Raw genomic sequence first — 25,532 nt, 5'->3', positions numbered from 1 at the left:
CAATTCTGACTTTATATCTCACAATTCTGACTTTATATCACTCAATTCTGACTTTATATCACTCAATTCTGACTTTATATCTCTCAATTCTGACTTTATATCTCACAATTCTGACTTTATATCTCACAATTCTGACTTTATATCGCTCAATTCTGACTTTATATCTCACAATTCTGACTTTATATCGCTCAACTCTGACTTTATATCTCTCAATTCTGACTTTATATCTCTCAATTCTGACTTTATATCTCTCAATTCTGTCTTTATATCTCTCAATTCTGGCTTTATATCTCTCAATTCTGACTTTATATCTCTCAATTCTGACTTTATATCTCACAATTCTGACTTTATATCTCTCAATTCTGACTTTATATCTCTCAATTCTGACTTTATATCTCTCAATTCTGACTTTATATCTCTCAATTCAGACTTTATATCTCTCAATTCTGTCTTTATATCACTCAATTCTGACTTTATATCTCTCAATTCTGACTTTATATCTCACAATTCTGACTTTATATCTCACAATTCTGACTTTATATCGCTCAATTCTGACTTTAGATCTCTCAATTCTGACTTTATATCACTCAATTCTGACTTTATATCTCTCAATTCTGACTTTATATCTCACAATTCTGACTTTATATCTCTCAATTCTGTCTTTATATCTCTCAATTCTGACTTTATATCTCACAATTCTGACTTTATATCTCACAATTCTGACTTTATATCTCTCAATTCTGTCTTTATATCACTCAATTCTGACTTTATATCTCTCAATTCTGACTTTATATCTCACAATTCTGACTTTATATCTCTCAATTCTGACTTTATATCTCTCAATTCTGACTTTATATCTCTCAATTCTGACTTTATATCTCTCAATTCTGACTTTATATCTCACAATTCTGACTTTATATCTCTCAATTCTGACTTTATATCTCTCAATTCTGACTTTATATCTCTCAATTCTGACTTTATATCTCTCAATTCAGACTTTATATCTCTCAATTCTGTCTTTATATCACTCAATTCTGACTTTATATCTCTCAATTCTGACTTTATATCTCACAATTCTGACTTTATATCTCACAATTCTGACTTTATATCGCTCAATTCTGACTTTAGATCTCTCAATTCTGACTTTATATCACTCAATTCTGACTTTATATCTCTCAATTCTGACTTTATATCTCACAATTCTGACTTTATATCTCTCAATTCTGACTTTATATCTCTCAATTCTGACTTTATATCTCACAATTCTGACTTTATATCACTCAATTCTGACTTTATATCTCACAATTCTGACTTTATATCACTCAATTCTGACTTTATATCTCACAATTCTGACTTTATATCACTCAATTCTGACTTTATATCACTCAATTCTGACTTTATATCTCTCAATTCTGACTTTATATCTCACAATTCTGACTTTATATCTCACAATTCTGACTTTATATCGCTCAATTCTGACTTTAGATCTCTCAATTCTGACTTTATATCTCTCAATTCTGACTTTATATCTCTCAATTCTGTCTTTATATCTCTCAATTCTGGCTTTATATCTCTCAATTCTGACTTTATATCTCTCAATTCTGACTTTATATCTCACAATTCTGACTTTATATCTCTCAATTCTGACTTTATATCTCTCAATTCTGACTTTATATCTCTCAATTCTGACTTTATATCTCTCAATTCAGACTTTATATCTCTCAATTCTGTCTTTATATCACTCAATTCTGACTTTATATCTCTCAATTCTGACTTTATATCTCACAATTCTGACTTTATATCTCACAATTCTGACTTTATATCGCTCAATTCTGACTTTAGATCTCTCAATTCTGACTTTATATCACTCAATTCTGACTTTATATCTCTCAATTCTGACTTTATATCTCACAATTCTGACTTTATATCTCTCAATTCTGTCTTTATATCTCTCAATTCTGACTTTATATCTCACAATTCTGACTTTATATCTCACAATTCTGACTTTATATCTCTCAATTCTGTCTTTATATCACTCAATTCTGACTTTATATCTCTCAATTCTGACTTTATATCTCACAATTCTGACTTTATATCTCTCAATTCTGACTTTATATCTCTCAATTCTGACTTTATATCTCTCAATTCTGACTTTATATCTCTCAATTCTGACTTTATATCTCTCAATTCTGACTTTATATCTCACAATTCTGACTTTATATCACTCAATTCTGACTTTATATCTCTCAATTCTGGCTTTATATCTCTCAATTCTGACTTTATATCTCTCAATTCTGACTTTATATCTCTCAATTCTGACTTTAGATCTCACAATTCTGACTTTATATCACTCAATTCTGACTTTACATCTCACAATTCTGACTTTATATCTCACAATTCAGACTTTATATCACTCAATTCTGACTTTATATCACTCAATTCTGACTTTATATCTCTCAATTCTGACTTTATATCTCTCAATTCTGACTTTATATCTCACAATTCTGACTTTATATCTCAATTCTGACTTTTTATCTCTCAATTCTGACTTTATATCACTCAATTCTGACTTTATATCTCTCAATTCTGACTTTATATCTCTCAATTCTGACTTTATATCTCTCAATTCTGACTTTTTATCTCTCAATTCTGACTTTATATCACTCAATTCTGACTTTATATCTCTCAATTCTGACTTTATATCTCACAATTCTGACTTTATATCTCTCAATTCTGACTTTTTATCTCTCAATTCTGACTTTATATCACTCAATTCTGACTTTATATCTCTCAATTCTGACTTTATATCGCACAATTCTGACTTTATATCTCTCAATTCTGACTTTATATCGCACAATTCTGACTTTATAGCTCTCAATTCTGACTTTATATCACTCAATTCTGACTTTATATCACTCAATTCTGACTTTATATCTCTCAATTCTGACTTTATATCTCACAATTCTGACTTTATATCTCACAATTCTGACTTTATATCTCTCAATTCTGACTTTTTATCTCTCAATTCTGACTTTATATCACTCAATTCTGACTTTATATCTCTCAATTCTGACTTTATATCGCACAATTCTGACTTTATATCTCTCAATTCTGACTTTATATCACTCAATTCTGACTTTATATCACTCAATTCTGACTTTATATCTCTCAATTCTGGCTTTATATCTCTCAATTCTGACTTTATATCTCTCAATTCTGACTTTATATCTCTCAATTCTGACTTTATATCTCACAATTCTGACTTTATATCTCTCAATTCTGACTTTTTATCTCTCAATTCTGACTTTATATCACTCAATTCTGACTTTATATCTCTCAATTCTGACTTTATATCGCACAATTCTGACTTTATAGCTCTCAATTCTGACTTTATATCTCTCAATTCTGACTTTATATCACTCAATTCTAACTTTATATCTCTCAATTCTGACTTTATATCACTCAATTCTTTACTTTATATCTCACAATTCTGACTTTATATCACACAATTCTGACTTTACATCTCACAATTCTGACTTTATATCACTCAATTCTGACTTTATATCTCTCAATTCTGACTTTATATCTCACAATTCTGACTTTATATCACAATTCTGACTTTATATCACTCAATTCTGACTTTATATCTCTCAATTCTGACTTTATATCACTCAATTCTGACTTTATATCTCTCAATTCTGACTTTATATCTCACAATTCTGACTTTATATCACAATTCTGACTTTATATCACTCAATTCTGACTTTATATCTCTCAATTCTGACTTTATATCACTCAATTCTGACTTTATATCTCTCAATTCTGACTTTATATCACTCAATTCTGACTTTATATCTCCATTCTGACTTTATATCACACAATTCTGACTTTATATCTCACAATTCTGACTTTATATCACTCAATTCTGACTTTATCTCTCAATTCTGACTTTATATCTCACAATTCTGACTTTATATCTCACAATTCTGACTTTATATCTCACAATTCTGACTTTATCACTCAATTCTGACTTTATATCACTCAATTCTGACTTTATATCTCTCAATCCTGACTTTATATCACACAATTCTGACTTTATATCTCTCAATTCTGACTTTATATCTCTCAATTCTGACTTTATATCTCTCAATTCTGACTTTATATTTCTCAATTCTGACTTTATATCTCTCAATTCTGACTTTATATCACTCAATTCTGACTTTATATCACTCAATTCTGACTTTATATCTCTTAATTCTGACTTTATATCTCACAATCCTGACTTTATATCACTCAATTCTGACTTTATATCTCATTTTGTTATTTGATGTAATTTTCTCTCTCTCTCTCTCTCTCTCTCTCTCTCTCTCTCTCTCTCTCTCTCTCTCTCTCTCTCTCTCTCTCTCTCTCTCTCTCTCTCTCTCTCTGTCTCTCTCTCTCTCTCTCTCTCTCTCTCTCTCTCTCTCAGTCGTGTGATCCGCTCTCTCGCAGCTCAGAATCCTGATCTGCCGTTCTCAGCTGCTATTACCGTAGCCGTTGAGAAGTGGAGGAAAATACCGGCCTTTGAGCGTGAGCAATATCACGTCACTGCCAGGATGTGAGCTGAGAAATCAACAAATCACACACACCGCAAAAAATGCTTTTCTTACTCAGTATTTTTGTCTTGTTTCTAGTCCAAACAACAAGAAGTATTTATTAGACAAGCTTAAGCAATTGTCTTGTTTTGGGAAAAATAACTCAAAATGAAGAGAGTTTTTGCTTAAAATAAGATAAATAATCTTGTTTTCTGTTTGAATTAAGATTATTTTTCTCACCCCATTGGCAGATTATTTATCTTATTTTGAGCAAAAACTCTCTTCATTTTGATTTTATTTTCAACAAAACAAGAAAAAATATCTTATGTCGTTTTACTGATATAGTAAATGCATCTTGATTTAAGATTTGATAGATATTTGGACTAGAAACAAGACAAAATGACTAAGTAAGAAGATCATTTTTTGCAGTGTATTTCTCTAATCTGACATTAGACTCTGCGTTTGTGAATTTACAGCTTTATTGACTGTTTATACTGCTCTAGGTTCATTGAGCTGGACGAACAGAACAAGAGATCAGATGAAGATCAGATGGACAAACCCACAGGTCAGGGGTTATTATAATGCCTCAGTTATCACTGAAGGCTGATTGATTTGACATAAGCTAAAGTTCATGACTGAATTAGACCGTAAACAATGACCAGAGTTCTGTCCATCAGGTAAAACGAGTAAAAGACCAAAGCAGGCGGTCCAGGAGCGTCCGGTGGAAGATCTCGCCGAGCGCGTGCTGACCGAATACTCTCAGGTCATGGACGCCGTAGAGTCAAAGGTCAGCGATGGGTCAGAGGTCAACGCAGCCGATGAGGAGGACGTGTGTGCGCTCTACCTCAACCAGATGTTCAACAACTGCGACTTTACCTCCGAGGTAACGTCAAATCCAGATGGGCACGTCATTAACGCACAGCGGCGTCTTTTGCTTCGTATTGCATATTTCAGGCTCTTTTTTGAAGTATTTGTTCATTATTTATGATTATCGTTCGCCACAGTATGGAACATTTAAAAATATAATTCCGACTTCATATCTCGCAATTCCGGCTTCATATCTTCCAATTCCGACTTCATATCTCGCAATTCCGACTTCATATCTTTCAATTCCGTCTTCATATCTCGCAATTCCGACTTCATATCTTCCAATTCCGTCTTCATATCTTACGACTTCATATCTTACGACTTCATATCTTACGACTTCATATCTCGCAATTCTGAGTTCATATCTTACGACTTCATATCTCGCAATTCTGAGTTCATATCTTACGACTTCATATCTCGCAATTCCGTCTTCATATCTTACGACTTCATATCTCTCAATTCCGACTACATATCTAACGACTTCATATATCGCAAATTCCGACTACATATCTGACGACTTCATATCTCGCAATTCCGACTACATATCTGACGACTTCATATCTCGCAAATTCCGACTACATATCTGACGACTTCATATCTCGCAATTCTGAGTTCATATCTTACGACTTCATATCTCACAATTCCGACTTCATATCTTACAACTTCATATCTCGCAATTCCGACTTCATATCTTACGACTTCATATCTCGCAATTCCGACTACATATCTGACGACTTCATATCTCGCAATTCTGACTTCATATCTTACGACTTCATATCTCGCAATTCCGACTACATATCTGACGACTTCATATCTCGCAATTCCGACTTCATATCTCGCAATTCCGACTACATATCTGACGACTTCATATCTCGCAATTCCGACTTCATATCTGACGACTTCATATCTCGCAATTCCGACTACATATCTGACGACTTCATATCTCGCAAAATTCTGACTTCATATCTTACAACTTCATATCTCGCAATTCTGACTTCATATCTTACAACTACATACCTCGCAATTCTGACTTCATATCTTACAACTACATACCTCGCAATTCCGACTACATATCTGACGACTTCATATCTCGCAATTCTGACTTCATATCTCGCAATTCCGACTACATATCTGACGACTTCATATCTCGCAATTCCGACTTCATATCTCGCAATTCCGACTACATATCTGACGACTTCATATCTCGCAAATCCGACTACATATCTGACGACTTCATATCTCGCAATTCCGACTACATATCTGACGACTTCATATCTCGCAATTCTGACTTCATATCTCGCAATTCCGACTACATATCTGACGACTTCATATCTCGCAAATCCGACTACATATCTGACGACTTCATATCTCGCAATTCCGACTACATATCTGACGACTTCATATCTCGCAAATCCGACTACATATCTGACGACTTCATATCTCGCAATTCCGACTACATATCTGACGACTTCATATCTCGCAAATCCGACTACATATCTGACGACTTCATATCTCGCAATTCCGACTACATATCTGACGACTTCATATCTCGCAATTCTGACTTCATATCTCGCAATTCTGACTTCATATCTCGCAATTCTGACTTCATATCTCGCAATTCCAACTACATATCTTACAACTTCATATCTCACAATTCTGACTTCATATCTTCCGAATGCCATTTTCAAGAAAAAAATAAACATTTATATACTTTTTAACATCAAATGCTCGACTTCAGTGTTTTTCTTCTTCACGGCGTATGATGTCAAAAGGTCACGTAGGTGGAAGTACCGACCCAGAGCTGAAAAACTCCCATCTCACGTTCTCCTGCAACTTCGAAATTGTCATCGTTGTTTTACCTTTATTTTTGTAAAGGCCGTTTGATTTAGTCTTTGCACGTTCAGACTATTATATGCTGGTTTTACTGGGTTAAAGGTTTCGTTATCTCTCTCTTCCAGGCTGGTTTGGACATGGACTATATCAACTCTCTTCTCTCCACGGATCAGAACCTCACAGACCTCCTGAAGGAAGAGTCCCTGGATATCTTTTCCAGCACCATTCCTGAGCCAGTCGCAGGCTGCTCCAAATGGACTAACGCTACGGTTTCTAAAGCACAGGTTCAGCCATCATTCGCTCCACAATGTGAAGATCACATGACACAGCACGTATCTTGGATATCCACATCACCCGCATTATTGCAGATACAGAATAATGACGACCAGAATGCATTTCAAACATTAACCTCAAATCCCCACGGCCAAGAAACAGTTAATTCTGCTCGCCAAGACTTTGTTCCAGAAGCCGATGGAAACTCTTCAGGACAAAAAGACGAGACCTCCTACATTGGTGAACTTAATACCACTGTCCAATCCAACTGCTTAAGCCTTCAAAACTACAAAGCCCATAATGCAACATTCACTCATGCCATACAACACCTAAAATCCCCAGCGAGTGGTGGACGTGCTAAGGAAAAGAGAAACGAGGATACGGACATTCCCAACGCTTCTCAGAGAAATAACGCAACGGAAACACAGACAAACATAAATGAAAAGGACGTAAAGCGAAACAACAAACAGAAGAGGGGACGGAGAAGACGCAAGCAGAAAAAGATCCCGGCGCTTGACGAGAGAACAACCTCAAAATCAGACGGTAGGACGACGAAAACAGCTCAAAACCAAAGAAAGACTCCGGAAAGGCAGCAGGCCATTGGAAAGAATGGTGACCACAACCGAAGACGTTTGAGAAGGTTCAAGGAGGACGAGTGCAGCGGAAACCCCACTTGAGACATAATAAAGCTTATCAATTAACCACGGGAAACGTCACGTCTTTGCTTTTAAAGTAAAAGTTAATGACACGTCAGAAGAAGTCCACTGCAGAAAATGCTTTTCTTACTTAGTATTTTTTATCTTGTTTCTAGTCAAAATTTCAAAAAATTCTTACATTAAGAAACATTTACATTTCGGCAAATGATATTTGCATGGATTGTTATGGCTGCATCCATAGACACCAGTGTGTGTTCTACAAACTCTAAATGTGTTTTACTAGTACTTCTGTGTATTTGAATGTTAAGGCATCTTTACACAGCCGAGTTAAGGCGGGTCTAACGCGGGTCTGTGTCTGCTCAAAATTCTGTGTAAAGATGCGATGCCGCCTTAAAGCAGACTTAAAATATGCCGGGTCTGACCCACCTCGGCCCCTAGTATCAAAGGCGACATAGAAGTGGTTTTGATTCAGTGTAAATGAACGCGAACTTGTGCCTCCTTAAACTACATCATTGTCATGACAACCGCCTGTCAGCAAGCTCACTAGGCGCGAGAATCAAGAAGCAGCAAGGAGACAAACTATCTAGGAAGATTTCTGTACTCACATCGTCAAGCTAACCACTCGTGTTCGTGTTTGTAATCTTCCTTTGAAGAGACTGGCAGATCAGCGCACTTGCCCTCAGAAACGGTAAATGTTTAACCCAGTCGGTGTGACTGCAACCCAGTATTATAATCTCTTGGAGAGAACGATATTTTATATTATATGTGATATTTTCTGATATATTCTATCTGCTGTCCTACATGTCGTTAAAATAGACTGAAGTTTGGATTTTTCCCTTAGACATAGTGCAGCCTAACATCTTGTAATATAGCCTAGCTACTCAATCATTATTATGGTATTGTAATTTGTCTATAAGCAACATTGTAGAATATTTGAGTTTATTTAAAGTTGTGTATTTTTTTAATGTGTATTTTTTAATTATCATTATTATTAGGCTATGTGCATATTTATTTAGAACATTTATCTTATTACCGTTCCCCAGTCGGGTTGTAGCCTAATTGCCAGAGAAGGGCTGAATTTAATTTGCATGGTGGTAATTTTTACCACTTCATTACTTTGGCTCGAAATTTCGTTTTTTGGAAATATTACAACATTATGAAGCTGCAGACTCGGAGCCTGCACCTACAGTCCTGCACCCACAGTCCCGCATTCTCAGACCCCTCGTTTTTCGAGACAGCGCCTCCTGCTGTTCGGAAGATCATATAACACCCGCACTTAGAGTCCCGCATTCTCAGAATATTTGCATTCCCTGCTTAATGCATGTGCCAAACCAACTCATTGTGTTCTCTGACTAACAAATTACCTAGTTGTTATTTTTTTGAGCATGGGTGTAATTGAAAGAAAATGAACAGAATGAACTATCTTCTGAAAAATATTTTGTGATATTATATTGTTACAATGTTTTATAATTCAAATTCCAATGTTTCTTCCAGTTCAACCTATAAGGGTCTAATTAACATTATACCATGCAAACATTACAAAACTTGCTTTTTGATATTTTAAATGCAAAGAAAAACTCAAATAAGAATAGACAAAACACCAATAATAAACAATTCTGTACTTTATTTAACAATCACCTAAACATCATCTTGCTGTAAACAGGACAAAGCAAAGAAAAAAAGGAAGAAATAATTGTGTTAGTGAATTTACTTTTCATCTTCAATTGCATTAAAAAAACTCTTCATTAAAACGTTGCTTTGGATAAAAGCGTCTGCTAAGTGAATAAATGTAAAATGTAATGTAAATGCATAAGGTAAAATAATTACTTTCTGGTAGGAGAATGTTCCTTCTTTTTTCATGCTTTTTGCAATCACTCTGTCAAATTCCTCGACTTCACTAAAATAAAAGATGAATGCCATTGGTCAAAATATTTAGTTTTCTTGCAAATACAACTTACAAGCATACCTAGGGTGATAAGTAGGGCCACGGAGGAACACCTCCTCAGCCTCCTGCTGGGACAATGCCTGCATCTCACATAAGCCATGAATGATGGCCTGTCCAAATAAATAAATGAATGAATGAATGAATGAATGAATGAATGAATGAATGAATAAATAAATAAAACACTGCAAATATGGCTATAATAGAAAGAATCCAATTGACAAACATGTTAATGCCTACCTCAGGAAAAAGGAAGCTACAAATGAACTCCACTTCATCTGTGAAGTTCAGTTGAGTTTTAGAATTATCCAGCAGAGCTTTGAGGTGTTCAAAAAGAATGGCACACTGCTGTTCATTGTCCATGTAGACTGGCACACGTGGCTTTAGGGGGAACCACTTTGATGGTTTCCCACTGAGAACACCCTGGGGGCAAACAAAATTTTTTGTTTTATATATATATATATATATATATATATATATATATATATATATATATATATATATATATATATATATATATACATAAGCCATTAATTAATAATTGGAATAAACATTACAAAATATAGCTAAAATCAAATTGGATAATCAATTGACAATGTTGAAGTTGATAATGATCACAGCCCTGGGTGAGTCATTTGGGAATGCTATTTAAATGGTGAAAAGGAAACATTTCAGTACCACTAAATGCTGCTCTGTTGCCTTGGAAGTTACAATGCAGTCCACCAGTGTTTTTTCGGTTCTTGTCCGATCTTGGACTGCTTGGACGTGCTGTGGGACATCATGTGTGGTGCTTCTTTTTAACCTATACAGAGGTTGTGTTTGCCTCTAATAAGCATTTTGCCTCATCCGTCCAGGATGCAAACCTGCGCCCATAGCTTGCAAACAATAATAAAAATTATAGGAGCAATTAAAGAAAAAAAAAAGAAAAAAAATCTCAAGAGAGTTATTAAGGGTATTTTGTTACTCATGCTAAATTAAAGGTTGTATTGACAACATATTCAAAAGTAATATGACAGATTTTACTCATATATGGGACCTCTGAATAACATTTGACTAAAACGTACAATACTTTTTGACATACCCGTCAATTTGAAATCGTTCCATTAGCACAAGGCACCACCATTTTCTAATTGCGGGCATGTCAACCTGAAATAAATGCCCAGGTAAAGGTCATACTGTTTTCTACTTTTACCAAATAAAGTTTAAAAAAATATATATATATTTTTATTAACTTACTTCCTGGAAATCGAACTCAATGTCACAGACCATTGATAGAGTGTACTGAAATATAGGAGACAAGCTTTTATTAACACTGTTCCCTAAACCTTACTTATATACAAATTAAAGACCCATACCATCAGCACAAAAACAGCACAGTCATTCCCTCTTGTCTGACGTGGCAAAGCCTATGATTAAGAAAAGGAGAAAAAGTCAGTTTAGAAATTAATAATAAATAAAAGGTATGTATGCAAAATAAAATATTTTGCAGTAGAATTATCACCGAAAAATCCTTTCCAGTCATTTCTGTCCAGATCCCTGGATCAATTTGGTTGGCAATTTGTCTGTAGAAAAAAACATTAATATGATTGATCAAATTTAAATGACAGCTCATCTGCAACCTGAGAACAGACACACCATGCAAAAAAGGCTAAATGAACATGACCAAAACATGCAAGAAATGGCTAGGAGAACATAGCCAAAAACTAGAGTAAAGGCTATAAACCATGATCTTTAAACTTTGAACAAAGCTAATTGTATAGTAGAACAAAAGCTAGAAATGGCTAAAGGAACGTAGCCAAAATGGGAGGCTGAAACTTCATTCATAGATGGACCTAAAAATTGCTCTGTATTCCTCATCTCCAAAGCCGGATTCGTGCTCTGTGTAATCAGAGTCTAAAAAGACCATCTCCCTTCGAAGTGGCCTCATAATCTATAATGCGTTAAGATGTAAAACGATTTCATTTTAAAGTTCTTGGAAGAAGCATTGATGATAAGTTTAGTTTTAGAAACACACCAATTATGCTGTAATCCAACACATAATATAGTAAGAAATAATTCCTTACACAGACAACGTAGTGGTCAGGACCATTAGCTTTTGTCCATGCTGGGAAGACTAGCAAGTCTTTCATATCCGCATCCTCCTAAAATAGATTTTAGAAATTGTAAAAAAAATTAAATAAGAAATTATGCCTTTCTATAGTTTTTACCTCCCACTCACTATACACTCACCGGTAATGCTGTAACAATGTTTGGGGTTTCCTTCCAAGTAGGAACAACATAAAAGTTCTCTCTATATATATATATATAGAGATAATAACATTTCAATAATAAGCTGCATGCAGGCGTTTCCAATCTGCAAGAAATAACTAAATTAGTCACTCATTAGTGAACGTGTAAATACAAATATAGCTTTCTAAAAGCAGACTGCTTACGTGAGAATCCATATCCCTTAGCAAACCCAAGCTCCAAAATTCCTCTCTAATGAGACACAATTTCCCCCCTTGACAATAATTTCAGCTCCAGGCCGATTGACGTCCAGCACGTAATCAAGCTATAAAAAAATTGTTACATTGCTGAACAATAGTGCTCGACTGCAAATGCATGCATATTAAATTTCAACAATAATCATTTTACCAGTTTTTCTTGCACTGGATGCCAGTCTCTTTCCCATGGTTTTACTGGTGAAAAATATTCCAACAGGGTTGTTGGTCCCAAAACAGTAGCTTCTGGTGATGCAGTCTCGGTCACTGCAGGGATGGCAATGGTTGATGTAATGGCTGGTGATGCAGTCTCGGTCACTGCAGGGATGGCAATGGTTGATGTAATGGCTGGTGATGCAGTCTCGGTCACTGCAGGGATGGCAATGGTTGATGTAATGGCTGGTGATGCAGTCTTGGTCACTGCAGGGATGGCAATGGTTGATGTAATGGCTGGTGATGCAGTCTCGGTCACTGCAGGGATGGCAATGGTTGATGTAATGGCTGGTGATGCAGTCTCAGTCACTGCAGGGATGGCAATGGTTGATGTAATGGCTGGTGATGCAGTCTTGGTCACTGCAGGGATGGCAATGGTTGATGTAATGGCTGGTGATGCAGTCTCGGTCACAGCAGGGATGGCAATGGTTGATGTAATGGCTGGTGATGCAGTCTCGGTCACTGCAGGGATGGCAATGGTTGATGTAATGGCTGGTGATGCAGTCTCGGTCACTGCAGGGATGGCAATGGTTGATGTAATGGCTGGTGATGCAGTCTCAGTCACTGCAGGGATGGCAATGGTTGATGTAATGGCTGGTGATGCAGTCTCAGTCACTGCAGGGATGGCAATGGTTGATGTAATGGCTGGTGATGCAGTCTCAGTCACTGCAGGGATGGCAATGGTTGATGTAATGGCTGGTGATGCAGTCTCGGTCACTGCAGGGATGGCAATGGTTGATGTAATGGCTGGTGATGCAGTCTCAGTCACTGCAGGGATGGCAATGGTTGATGTAATGGCTGGTGATGCAGTCTCGGTCACTGCAGGGATGGCAATGGTTGATGTAATGGCTGGTGATGCAGTCTCGGCCACTGCAGGGATGGCAATGGTTGATGTAATGGCTGGTGATGCAGTCTCAGTCACTGCAGGGATGGCAATGGTTGATGTAATGGCTGGTGATGCAGTCTCAGTCACTGCAGGGATGGCAATGGTTGATGTAATGGCTGGTGATGCAGTCTCGGTCACTGCAGGGATGGCAATGGTTGATGTAATGGCTGGTGATGCAGTCTCGGTCACTGCAGGGATGGCAATGGTTGATGTAATGGCTGGTGATGCAGTCTCGGTCACTGCAGGGATGGCAATGGTTGATGTAATGGCTGGTGATGCAGTCTCGGCCACTGCAGGGATGGCAATGGTTGATGTAATGGCTGGTGATGCAGTCTCGGTCACTGCAGGGATGGCAATGGTTGATGTAATGGCTGGTGATGCAGTCTCGGTCACTGCAGGGATGGCAATGGTTGATGTAATGGCTGGTGATGCAGTCTCGGTCACTGCAGGGATGGGAATGGTTGATGTAACGGCTGGTGATGCAGTCTTGGTCACTGCAGTTCTGCCAGAAAGACTCGGGAGAATAGATACTGTGACAATAATCCATTTATTAACAACCCAGCAAGCAATAAAGTACTTTGGCATAGGCCCCGTCCGTAGCTCGCAATCAGAGGGTATGGACTCTGCATATCCTGCCTGAAGATGAAGGCAGAGGCGCAGCCGACCCCCCCGTGAGGTATGGAAGGGACCATCCTGGTGGTGGTGGTGGGGTGGAGTAGGGAAGGATTTGACTTGGAGGTGGTGGGGAGGATGGCGGTGAATTGGAGCGTCAGCATCTGCGAACTTAAACATGAGTAAGTACCGATCTTTTATACCTGAGTATTAGAATGTGATTGGATAGATAGAAGTTAAAGTGACGTAATAATTAAGTCTTCCTGGCAGAACTTATGCTAAAGCTTTCATGGATGGCAATGGTTGATGTAACAGCTGGTGATGCAGTCTCGGCCACTGCAGGGATGGCAATGGTTGATGTAATGGCTGGTGATGCAGTCTCGGTCACTGCAGGGATGGCAATGGTTGATGTAATGGCTGGTGATGCAGTCTCGGCCACTGCAGGGATGGCAATGGTTGATGTAATGGCTGGTGATGCAGTCTCGGTCACTGCAGGGATGGCAATGGTTGATGTAATGGCTGGTGATGCAGTCTCAGTCACTGCAGGGATGGCAATGGTTGATGTAATGGCTGGTGATGCAGTCTCAGTCACTGCAGGGATGGCAATGGTTGATGTAATGGCTGGTGATGCAGTCTCGGTCACTGCAGGGATGGCAATGGTTGATGTAATGGCTGGTGATGCAGTCTCGGTCACTGCAGGGATGGCAATGGTTGATGTAATGGCTGGTGATGCAGTCTCGGTCACTGCAGGGATGGCAATGGTTGATGTAATGGCTGGTGATGCAGTCTCGGTCACTGCAGGGATGGCAATGGTTGATGTAATGGCTGGTGATGCAGTCTCGGTCACTGCAGGGATGGCAATGGTTGATGTAATGGCTGGTGATGCAGTCTCGGTCACTGCAGGGATGGCAATGGTTGATGTAATGGCTGGTGATGCAGTCTCGGTCACTGCAGGGATGGCAATGGTTGATGTAATGGCTGGTGATGCAGTCTCGGTCACTGCAGGGATGGCAATGGTTGATGTAATGGCTGATGATGCAGTCTCAGTCACTGCAGGGATGGCAATGGTTGATGTAATGGCTGGTGATGCACTCTCGGTCACTGCAGGGATGGCAATGGTTGATGTAATGGCTGGTGATGCAGTCTCGGTCACTGCAGGGATGGCAATGGTTGATGTAATGGCTGGTGATGCAGTCTCGGTCACTGCAGGGATGGCAATGGTTGATGTAATGGCTGGTGATGCAGTCTCGGTCACTGCAGGGATGGCAATGGTTGATGTAATGGCTGGTGATGCAGTCTTGGTCACTGCAGTTCTGCCAGAAAGACTCGGGAGAATAGATACTGTGACAATAATCCATTTATTAACAACCCAGCAAGCAATAAAGTACTTTGGCATAGGCCCCGTCCGTAGCTCGCAATCAGAGGGTATGGACTCTGCATATCCTGCCTGAAGATGAAGGCAGAGGCGCAGCCGACCCCCCCGTGAGGTATGGAAGGGACCATCCTGGTGGTGGTGGTGGGGTGGAGTAGGGAAGGATTTGACTTGGAGGTGGTGGGGAGGATGGCGGTGAATTGGAGCGTCAGCATCTGCGAACTCAAACATGAGTAAGTACCGATCTTTTATACCTGAGTATTAGAATGTGATTGGATAGATAGAAGCTAAAGTGACGTAATAATTAAGTCTTCCTGGCAGAACTTATGCTAAAGCTTTCATGGATGGCAATGGTTGATGTAATGGCTGGTGATGCAGTTTTGGGTCACTGCAGGGATGGCAATGGTTGATGTAATGGCTGGTGATGCAGTCTCAGTCACTGCAGGGATGGCAATGGTTGATGTAATGGCTGGTGATGCAGTCTCGGTCACTGCAGGGATGGCAATGGTTGATGTAATGGCTGGTGATGCAGTCTCGGTCACTGCAGGGATGGCAATGGTTGATGTAATGGCTGGTGATACAGTCTCGGTCACTGCAGGGATGGCAATGGTTGATGTAATGGCTGGTGATGCAGTCTCGGTCACTGCAGGGATGGCAATGGTTGATGTAATGGCTGGTGATGCAGTCTCGGTCACTGCAGGGATGGCAATGGTTGATGTAATGGCTGGTGATGCAGTCTCGGTCACTGCAGGGATGGCAATGGTTGATGTAATGGCTGGTGATGCAGTCTCGGCCACTGCAGGGATGGCAATGGTTGATGTAATGGCTGGTGATGCAGTCTCGGTCACTGCAGGGATGGCAATGGTTGATGTAATGGCTGGTGATGCAGTCTCGGTCACTGCAGGGATGGGAATGGTTGATGTAACGGCTGGTGATGCAGTCTTGGTCACTGCAGTTCTGTCAGAAAGACTCGGGAGAATAGATACTGTGACAATAATCCATTTATTAACAACCCAGCAAGCAATAAAGTACTTTGGCATAGGCCCCGTCCGTAGCTCGCAATCAGAGGGTATGGACTCTGCATATCCTGCCTGAAGATGAAGGCAGAGGCGCCGCCGACCCCCCCGTGAGGTATGGAAGGGACCATCCTGGTGGTGGTGGTGGGGTGGAGTAGGGAAGGATTTGACTTGGAGGTGGTGGGGAGGATGGCGGTGAATTGGAGCGTCAGCATCTGCGAACTTAAACATGAGTAAGTACCGATCTTTTATACCTGAGTATTAGAATGTGATTGGATAGATAGAAGTTAAAGTGACGTAATAATTAAGTCTTCCTGGCAGAACTTATGCTAAAGCTTTCATGGATGGCAATGGTTGATGTAATGGCTGGTGATGCAGTCTCGGTCACTGCAGGGATGGCAATGGTTGATGTAATGGCTGGTGATGCAGTCTCAGTCACTGCAGGGATGGCAATGGTTGATGTAATGGCTGGTGATGCAGTCTCGGTCACTGCAGGGATGGCAATGGTTGATGTAATGGCTGGTGATGCAGTCTCGGTCACTGCAGGGATGGCAATGGTTGATGTAATGGCTGGTGATGCAGTCTCGGTCACTGCAGGGATGGCAATGGTTGATGTAATGGCTGGTGATGCAGTCTCGGTCACTGCAGGGATGGCAATGGTTGATGTAATGGCTGGTGATGCAGTCTCGGTCACTGCAGGGATGGCAATGGTTGATGTAATGGCTGGTGATGCAGTCTCGGTCACTGCAGGGATGGCAATGGTTGATGTAATGGCTGGTGATGCAGTCTCGGTCACTGCAGGGATGGCAATGGTTGATGTAATGGCTGGTGATGCAGTCTCAGTCACTGCAGGGATGGCAATGGTTGATGTAATGGCTGGTGATGCACTCTCAGTCACTGCAGGGATGGCAATGGTTGATGTAATGGCTGGTGATGCAGTCTCGGTCACTGCAGGGATGGCAATGGTTGATGTAATGGCTGGTGATGCAGTCTCGGTCACTGCAGGGATGGCAATGGTTGATGTAATGGCTGGTGATGCAGTCTCGGTCACTGCAGGGATGGCAATGGTTGATGTAATGGCTGGTGATGCAGTCTCGGTCACTGCAGGGATGGCAATGGTTGATGTAATGGCTGGTGATGCAGTCTTGGTCACTGCAGGGATGGCAATGGTTGATGTAATAGCTGGTGATGCAGTCTTGGTCACTGCAGTTCTGCCAGAAAGACTCGGGAGAATAGATACTGTGACAATAATCCATTTATTAACAACCCAGCAAGCAATAAAGTACTTTGGCATAGGCCCCGTCCGTAGCTCGCAATCAGAGGGTATGGACTCTGCATATCCTGCCTGAAGATGAAGGCAGAGGCGCAGCCGACCCCCCCGTGAGGTATGGAAGGGACCATCCTGGTGGTGGTGGTGGGGTGGAGTAGGGAAGGATTTGACTTGGAGGTGGTGGGGAGGATGGCGGTGAATTGGAGCGTCAGCATCTGCGAACTCAAACATGAGTAAGTACCGATCTTTTATACCTGAGTATTAGAATGTGATTGGATAGATAGAAGTTAAAGTGACGTAATAATTAAGTCTTCCTGGCAGAACTTATGCTAAAGCTTTCATGGATGGCAATGGTTGATGTAATGGCTGGTGATGCAGTCTCGGTCACTGCAGGGATGGCAATGGTTGATGTAATGGCTGGTGATGCAGTCTCAGTCACTGCAGGGATGGCAATGGTTGATGTAATGGCTGGTGATGCAGTCTCGGTCACTGCAGGGATGGCAATGGTTGATGTAATGGCTGGTGATGCAGTCTCTGTCACTGCAGGGATGGCAATGGTTGATGTAATGGCTGGTGATGCAGTCTCGGTCACTGCAGGGATGGCAATGGTTGATGTAATGGCTGGTGATGCAGTCTCGGTCACTGCAGGGATGGCAATGGTTGATGTAATGGCTGGTGATGCAGTCTCGGTCACTGCAGGGATGGCAATGGTTGATGTAATGGCTGGTGATGCAGTCTCAGTCACTGCAGGAATGGCAATGGTTGATGTAATGGCTGGTGATGCAGTCTCAGTCACTGCAGGGATGGCAATGGTTGATGTAATGGCTGGTGATGCAGTCTCGGTCACTGCAGGGATGGCAATGGTTGATGTAATGGCTGGTGATGCAGTCTCGGTCACTGCAGGGATGGCAATGGTTGATGTAATGGCTGGTGATGCAGTCTCAGTCACTGCAGGGATGGCAATGGTTGATGTAATGGCTGGTGATGCAGTCTCAGTCACTGCAGGGATGGCAATGGTTGATGTAATGGCTGGTGATGCAGTCTCGGTCACTGCAGGGATGGCAATGGTTGATGTAATGGCTGGTGATGCAGTCTCGGTCACTGCAGGGATGGCAATGGTTGATGTAATGGCTGGTGATGCAGTCTCGGTCACTGCAGGGATGGCAATGGTTGATGTAATGGCTGGTGATGCAGTCTCGGTCACTGCAGGGATGGCAATGGTTGATGTAATGGCTGGTGATGCAGTCTTGGTCACTGCAGGGATGGCAATGGTTGATGTAATGGCTGGTGATGCAGTCTCGGTCACTGCAGGGATGGCAATGGTTGATGTAATGGCTGGTGATGCAGTCTCGGTCACTGCAGGGATGGCAATGGTTGATGTAATGGCTGGTGATGCAGTCTCGGTCACTGCAGGGATGGCAATGGTTGATGTAATGGCTGGTGATGCAGTCTCGGTCACTGCAGGGATGGCAATGGTTGATGTAATGGCTGGTGATGCAGTCTCAGTCACTGCAGGGATGGCAATGGTTGATGTAATGGCTGGTGATGCAGTCTCAGTCACTGCAGGGATGGCAATGGTTGATGTAATGGCTGGTGATGCAGTCTCGGTCACTGCAGGGATGGCAATGGTTGATGTAATGGCTGGTGATGCAGTCTCGGTCACTGCAGGGATGGCAATGGTTGATGTAATGGCTGGTGATGCAGTCTCAGTCACTGCAGGGATGGCAATGGTTGATGTAATGGCTGGTGATGCAGTCTCGGTCACTGCAGGGATGGCAATGGTTGATGTAATGGCTGGTGATGCAGTCTCGGTCACTGCAGGGATGGCAATGGTTGATGTAATGGCTGGTGATGCAGTCTTGGTCACTGCAGGGATGGCAATGGTTGATGTAATGGCTGGTGATGCAGTCTCGGTCACTGCAGGGATGGCAATGGTTGATGTAATGGCTGGTGATGCAGTCTCGGTCACTGCAGGGATGGCAATGGTTGATGTAATGGCTGGTGATGCAGTCTCGGTCACTGCAGGGATGGCAATGGTTGATGTAATGGCTGGTGATGCAGTCTCAGTCACTGCAGGGATGGCAATGGTTGATGTAATGGCTGGTGATGCAGTCTCGGTCACTGCAGGGATGGCAATGGTTGATGTAATGGCTGGTGATGCAGTCTCAGTCACTGCAGGGATGGCAATGGTTGATGTAATGGCTGGTGATGCAGTCTCAGTCACTGCAGGGATGGCAATGGTTGATGTAATGGCTGGTGATGCAGTCTCGGTCACTGCAGGGATGGCAATGGTTGATGTAATGGCTGGTGATGCAGTCTCGGTCACTGCAGGGATGGCAATGGTTGATGTAATGGCTGGTGATGCAGTCTCGGTCACGTCAGGGATGGCAATGGTTGATGTAATGGCTGGTGATGCAGTCTCGGCCACTGCAAGGATGGCAAATGTTTCAGGTGTTGCTGAGGGTTTTAAAAGGGTGTCTGGCACTGCTACTGAAAGTAAGGTAAAACAAAACAAAAAAACATCAAGAAAAAACAATCAAGCTTAGAAATCATAAATGTTGTGTATGCTTTAAATTTAGTAATAAGTTAGTGTGCCTGTTTGCACTTAGTGAGCAAGTAATTTGTGTAACTCAACCTGAGGGAGGGGACTGGACACAATTTACTTACCCAATGACACATCCATTGATTCCTCAGATGTTATATGTTCTACAAAAACATAAATGAACAGATCAGTCCAATGAGTAATAAAGTGTTACATTCATAACAAAAGTGCACAATTACAGTGAAAAATTACCCAAAACAGCCTGGCTGTGGACATTCATTAGAATGTTTGTCTGAAACTCCTTTTTCATGTGCTTAAGTCGTTCTTCATTTTTGCGAATATTGTAATGGTTAATTATGCTTCGCATGAGGAACACATGAGTCGACGGCAAAGCCATGTTTAGGAAGTAGTTGTTTTTTTTTAGTTTTGAAAATAACTGTTCCACGACTTGGCTGTTAACTTTTCCAGCCAGTTGCGGGACCAGGCGAAGCTTCCGCAGTGAATCTCGAGCGTCCTTTGTGTTGTCCTCATGGAACCGGTCATACAGAACATAATGTTCTGCTGAACCAGTAATAGGGTGGCCATCAGGGTCAGGATTTTCCTTTTTGCATGTCAGCCAGGGTAGTGACACCTTTATCTTTCCAGCTTTGGCTTTCGCTATGTTTTCTGCAGTTGGGTCCATTAACCTCCCTTCAAATAGTCTGAAGGGTATTGTTTGTGGTTGTCTTAGGTTAGTGTGGGTTGACAGTCCACGTGCAAAGTCGTAGATGACAATGTTTGGCATATGCTTCCATGAAAGAAGCATGTCTGCAAAATCACGCGGGCTCTCTGCTCGGATGTTGCATTTCAAACTGTAGACAATGCCACACGGACACATAATCACAGCCCAACCACCTAAAATGCAAATACATAAAAGAAAAGCAGATTTTTAGAAACGGTAATCCTTTGTATACTCATGCAAGACCTAATCATGTTATCAATGTCCCATTGTATATTTTAGAGCTGCTGCTATTACTGTTCTCATTTGCAATATTGAGGTTTACCTGAGGCAGCCCAAATTTTCTCAAAAACTTTGTCATATGCCTCTCGTGACTTCATTTCTTGTGAAAGTCTTAAAAGGAGGTCAGTTCGAGATACAGTGGCATCCAAACCACACTCTCTGCATAAATTTCTAATCACCTGCACCTATTAAAGGAAATGTGTGTCAGTGAATCCCTTAACCCTTAATAGGACAACAACATTAAATAATGACACCATTGAATAGAGACTTTACCCTCTGTTTGCTGAGCTCATCTCTCAGACGATCCTCTGAGACAGTTATCTCAGAGACCTCTGCTGGTTTTGCTGGACGGATCTTCTCAAATTCTGTGTTAAGAACACAGTCTGAGCGGCGTGTATGTCTCCCTATCCAGGGTGCCCAAAAATGAAAACTTGGAGGAACACTGAATGGATTGTTTTTTTGACCTTTGGGAAACAAAACTTGTCAGTATATCGTAGAAATCAGCATTTTACCTTTTGTGTTATCTTATTAAATACAAATCTACATAGGTGTAACATTTCATAATTTCTGGTAGATTTGCTTTCTTACTTGAAACAAATCCTCGGGCAATTCTTTCCTCTGTCAGTGCCTTCCAAAACTGTTCTGAATCCACATCTCCATTGAAATCTTCTGGAGGTTGTGCAAGGTCACTCACTAAGGAAATAAAGAAAAAATAAAATAAACCATGGTCTACCTCTGTGCAATCTGTAAACTAAAAGTTTTTTTTTTTTCTGACAGATGAAAAGATGCCTTCTTGTGAAGGTCCATTATGACCACAGGCGGATGGTCACCACAGGTCACACACGAATACTGATATTCATGGTCTGTTAGAGCTTCAAAATGAAGATAACCATGAAGAATTGTATCGGCTGAGGGGAACTGGACACCAGTAGTTAACTCTAAATACTCAACTATTCTGCTGACTGCAGTGTGGACCTATGATATAGAAATTGCACTCTTAATTACTACTATTCATTGAAATAATAATACAAACAGACAAATTAAAGAATAAAGAAAAAATATAAGCCTCACCTGCAACATGTTTCTAATAGAGAGGCAGAGAGGTAGATCAAGAAGGACATGGTCATTGAAATTATGCAGACCTTCGCTCCACTCTTGGTACCGGTACAGTAGTCCACACTGAGGACAGTATTTGTAGTATGTAGAAATATCTGCAGACACAAAAGGTGTAAAAACAAGAGTGGTTCAGTTCAAAACGCAACATTATCAGAAGAAGTACAAAAACTCATGTAACTACATGACCTTTAAATTTGCTGAGTTGTTTCTACTAAAAATGAGTATCGACAGCTTAACGTAATAAGTGTTTGTTCGGTCACCCTAACATTACTGAGTGAAACGAACAAACTGGGCAGTGGATCTGTAGTTCCCAGCATGCTTTGCAAGGGACTGCATTAGGAGAGTAAATTTAGGGATTAAAGTGTTTTTCAGTAAAGGGAAAGATGTTGTTAGTTTATGTTAGCGTTTAATGTTCAGTTATGTTGGACGTTTAGAGGAGTTTCTGTATTTTTGTGGTTTAGTGGTGCTGTGTTTAGGCTGTAAGGACTCATTCCTGGCCTTAATTAAACTGAGTTTGTCCAATTCGTTATTTTTGCATGTTATTTCTAAAAATATGCTTGTTGTAATTTAATAGATCTCCCCTTACACGTGTAGAGCAAATAGTTAATTAAATAAGGTAAATGATCCTAACATAATCAACCTTTATTAATTTAACAACATTATTACCGGTAAGTTAACTGCACATATAAAGATTATGTAACGTGACAAATTCATTTGGATTGTATCTTGAGTTACTTGTATTTATTCTGTTCATATAACAATTGTTATTTGTAAAAAAACTAATTAATAAAAATACTCAATATAGTTGTATGTAACCACTTGACGCTGCTCTTTTAAATAAATTCAACAAGTCATTTTTTGTGTGTGATCCCTATGCGGCACATTTACTAGACAAGTTAAATGCTATATTCTCAAGGCTTTGTGGAAATAAACCAAACTCATTTAACATTTTACAAGCAAATGCTTTTGAAAATCAAAGTTTGTGAGAATCTAGAAAAGGTTTGTCAAAGTTTTGACAAACCTTGATAGAAATAACCGTGTGTGGTTTGTTCATATACTGTACTTATTTATTTTGTCATCACATTGCTCTTCTCTGAGCTCAATTCACTGTAACTTTGATAATTAGCTGTAATTAACTGTAACTTGATGACTTTTGTCAACACGTATCATAGCTAATAATCATATTAAATCTGTAGGATGAGTTCAATAGAGTAGAGAATTTGGTTGGGTTCAGAAGTTATTAGCTGAAATATTGAATTAGAGCTTGGCTGATAAACATAAACAAGATGCTGTGCAATAATCACACTGTAAAAAGTAATAAGTTGACTTTACTTAGAAAAGTTGTGGAAATTGGGTCTTCAAGCAAATTAGGTCATCATTTGTGACTTGATACTACTTTGTAGAGTTAACTTGTGTATTTGTAGAGGTTACCGTAAAACTTGAGTACAAGTAACTCAAATTCAAAAGTTCAGCCAAATTACATATATAAGTTGGGGTTTGTAAGCTGAACTCGAACAAAATAGTTCTTTTAATGTCTGCTTGTTCATTTTACTAGAAGAATGTGTGGAAACTGATTGGCAGCTGAACTTAAAGGGGGGGTGAAACACTCAGTTTCAGTCAATCTCATGTCAATCTTGAGTACCTATAGAGTAGTATTGCATCCTTCATATCTCCGAAAAGTCTTTAGTTTTATCATATTTGTAAAAGAAATATAGGCTGTACCGAGTCTTTCTGGAAAAAAACGAGCGCCTGGAGGCGTATCGTGTGGGCGGAGCTAAAGAATGACAAGCGCGCAAAGCGGAGACGTCCTCAAGCGTGGAGAAACCCATCTATCTCAGCTAATACAGATAATGATCCACAATCAAATCTGAGGCTGAAATAAACTGAACAGGAGAAACTGCAACATCAGGACGTCCGTCTCTGTGGTATGTACTGTATTTAGGGGCCTTTGTGTGTCTTTACGCGCAGTTTATGAGGACATGATCCGGTTTATGGACTATTGTATGTGACTAGACCTTAGAGGTAGCAAGCAAAACGGTTTTGCACGTCAGAGTCAGAATAGTGTAATGTCACGCTCTTTTTAACGAAATTTTAACGTCAAGTGGACCCATGATCGAAAAAAAATTGCCGAAACTTATGACTAACCGGAAGTAGTATTTTTGACACAGAAATACTCCATCAAACGTCCAACATTAGTTTTTGAAACTTTGTCTATGTTTAGGATGGGAATCCAAGTCTTTAACAGTGTAAAAAGCTCAGTATGCATGAAACAGCATTTCACCGCCCCTTTTAACACTCAGTTAAGTAAGCTTAATTGCATCAAGTTGTTCTTACTTAAACCATTCAAGTCGACATAATTATATCTGTGAGCTGAGGAAATGTACTCCCAGAATGCATTGCAGCATGAATAAATGAATCACAGGGCACACATAACTCCGTTTTATTACTTTTGGCTTTATTTGACCATTTTATTTGCTGTCTTTTTGTCAGTATAACCCCAATAATGACAGCAAATGAACTTGTAATGGTCTTATTAAGAGTAAAACATTTTTGTACCATTGTTGTGTTTTGCATGCTGAATGTTGAAGTCTGTGTGTGACTCAAGCGGGGTCAATTGTTGGATATTGTCACAAATATAGAGGCATTATATCAACACAATTAAACATTTGTCAGAAATGTTAGCAATACAATGTTAAAAGATCATTAATTGGTATTATATATATATACTTATTACTTCCCTTCCTTTGAAATCAGATAACTGTGATTTCGTGTTGCATTGCTACATCAATAGGAAGACATTTACAGTAATATAAATTAAGTTTATATTACTGTAAATAATATAAAGTGCCCAACCAAAGGGAACATTGATTACCATAATGG

The 25,532-nt window shown here is 40.0% G+C and overlaps 3 protein-coding genes across 3 annotated transcripts in view; 1 reads left to right on the top strand and 2 right to left on the bottom strand.

The window, feature by feature from the left end:
* Positions 1-8,224, top strand: part of LOC137075485 (uncharacterized) — a 12,412-nt gene extending 4,188 nt beyond the window's left edge. Inside the window, exons 2-5 of the mRNA XM_067444119.1 lie at positions 4,469-4,597; positions 5,078-5,139; positions 5,252-5,457; positions 7,400-8,224. Of these exons, the coding sequence (XP_067300220.1) occupies positions 4,469-4,597; positions 5,078-5,139; positions 5,252-5,457; positions 7,400-8,224 (1,222 nt within the window). The remainder of the gene's footprint in view (positions 1-4,468; positions 4,598-5,077; positions 5,140-5,251; positions 5,458-7,399) is intronic.
* cyld3 (cylindromatosis (turban tumor syndrome) 3) overlaps positions 4,446-25,532 on the bottom strand; it is a 101,120-nt gene continuing 80,033 nt past the window's right edge. Inside the window, exon 17 of the mRNA XM_067447634.1 lies at positions 4,446-4,468. The gene's annotated coding sequence lies outside the window, so the exon portion shown is untranslated. The remainder of the gene's footprint in view (positions 4,469-25,532) is intronic.
* Positions 12,771-24,763, bottom strand: LOC137075430 (mucin-3B-like). The gene is made up of 10 exons (XM_067443984.1): positions 24,760-24,763; positions 22,679-22,747; positions 22,125-22,229; positions 21,810-21,901; positions 21,580-21,721; positions 18,319-20,484; positions 17,113-17,963; positions 16,149-16,665; positions 14,610-15,677; positions 12,771-14,254 (listed from the first exon to the last, which is right to left on the bottom strand). The coding sequence occupies exons 1-10, from the start codon at positions 24,761-24,763 to the stop codon at positions 12,771-12,773; spliced, it is 6,498 nt and encodes a 2,165-aa protein (XP_067300085.1).

This window comes from Pseudorasbora parva, chromosome 1 (assembly GCF_024679245.1).
Source record: "Pseudorasbora parva isolate DD20220531a chromosome 1, ASM2467924v1, whole genome shotgun sequence".
Lineage (NCBI taxonomy): Eukaryota > Metazoa > Chordata > Actinopteri > Cypriniformes > Gobionidae > Pseudorasbora > Pseudorasbora parva.
The sequence above is the reverse complement of the archived record's forward strand: the minus strand, read 5'-3'. Positions and strand labels throughout refer to the sequence as shown.

Coding starts and splice junctions, on each gene's coding strand:
- LOC137075430 (XM_067443984.1), bottom strand. Junction 22,230..22,678: donor GTACCAAGAGTGGAGCGAAG/GTCTGCATAATT, acceptor TTATTTCCTTAG/TGAGTGACCTTGCACAACCT. Junction 21,722..21,809: donor ATGAGCTCAGCAAACAGAGG/GTAAAGTCTCTA, acceptor TTCCTTTAATAG/GTGCAGGTGATTAGAAATTT.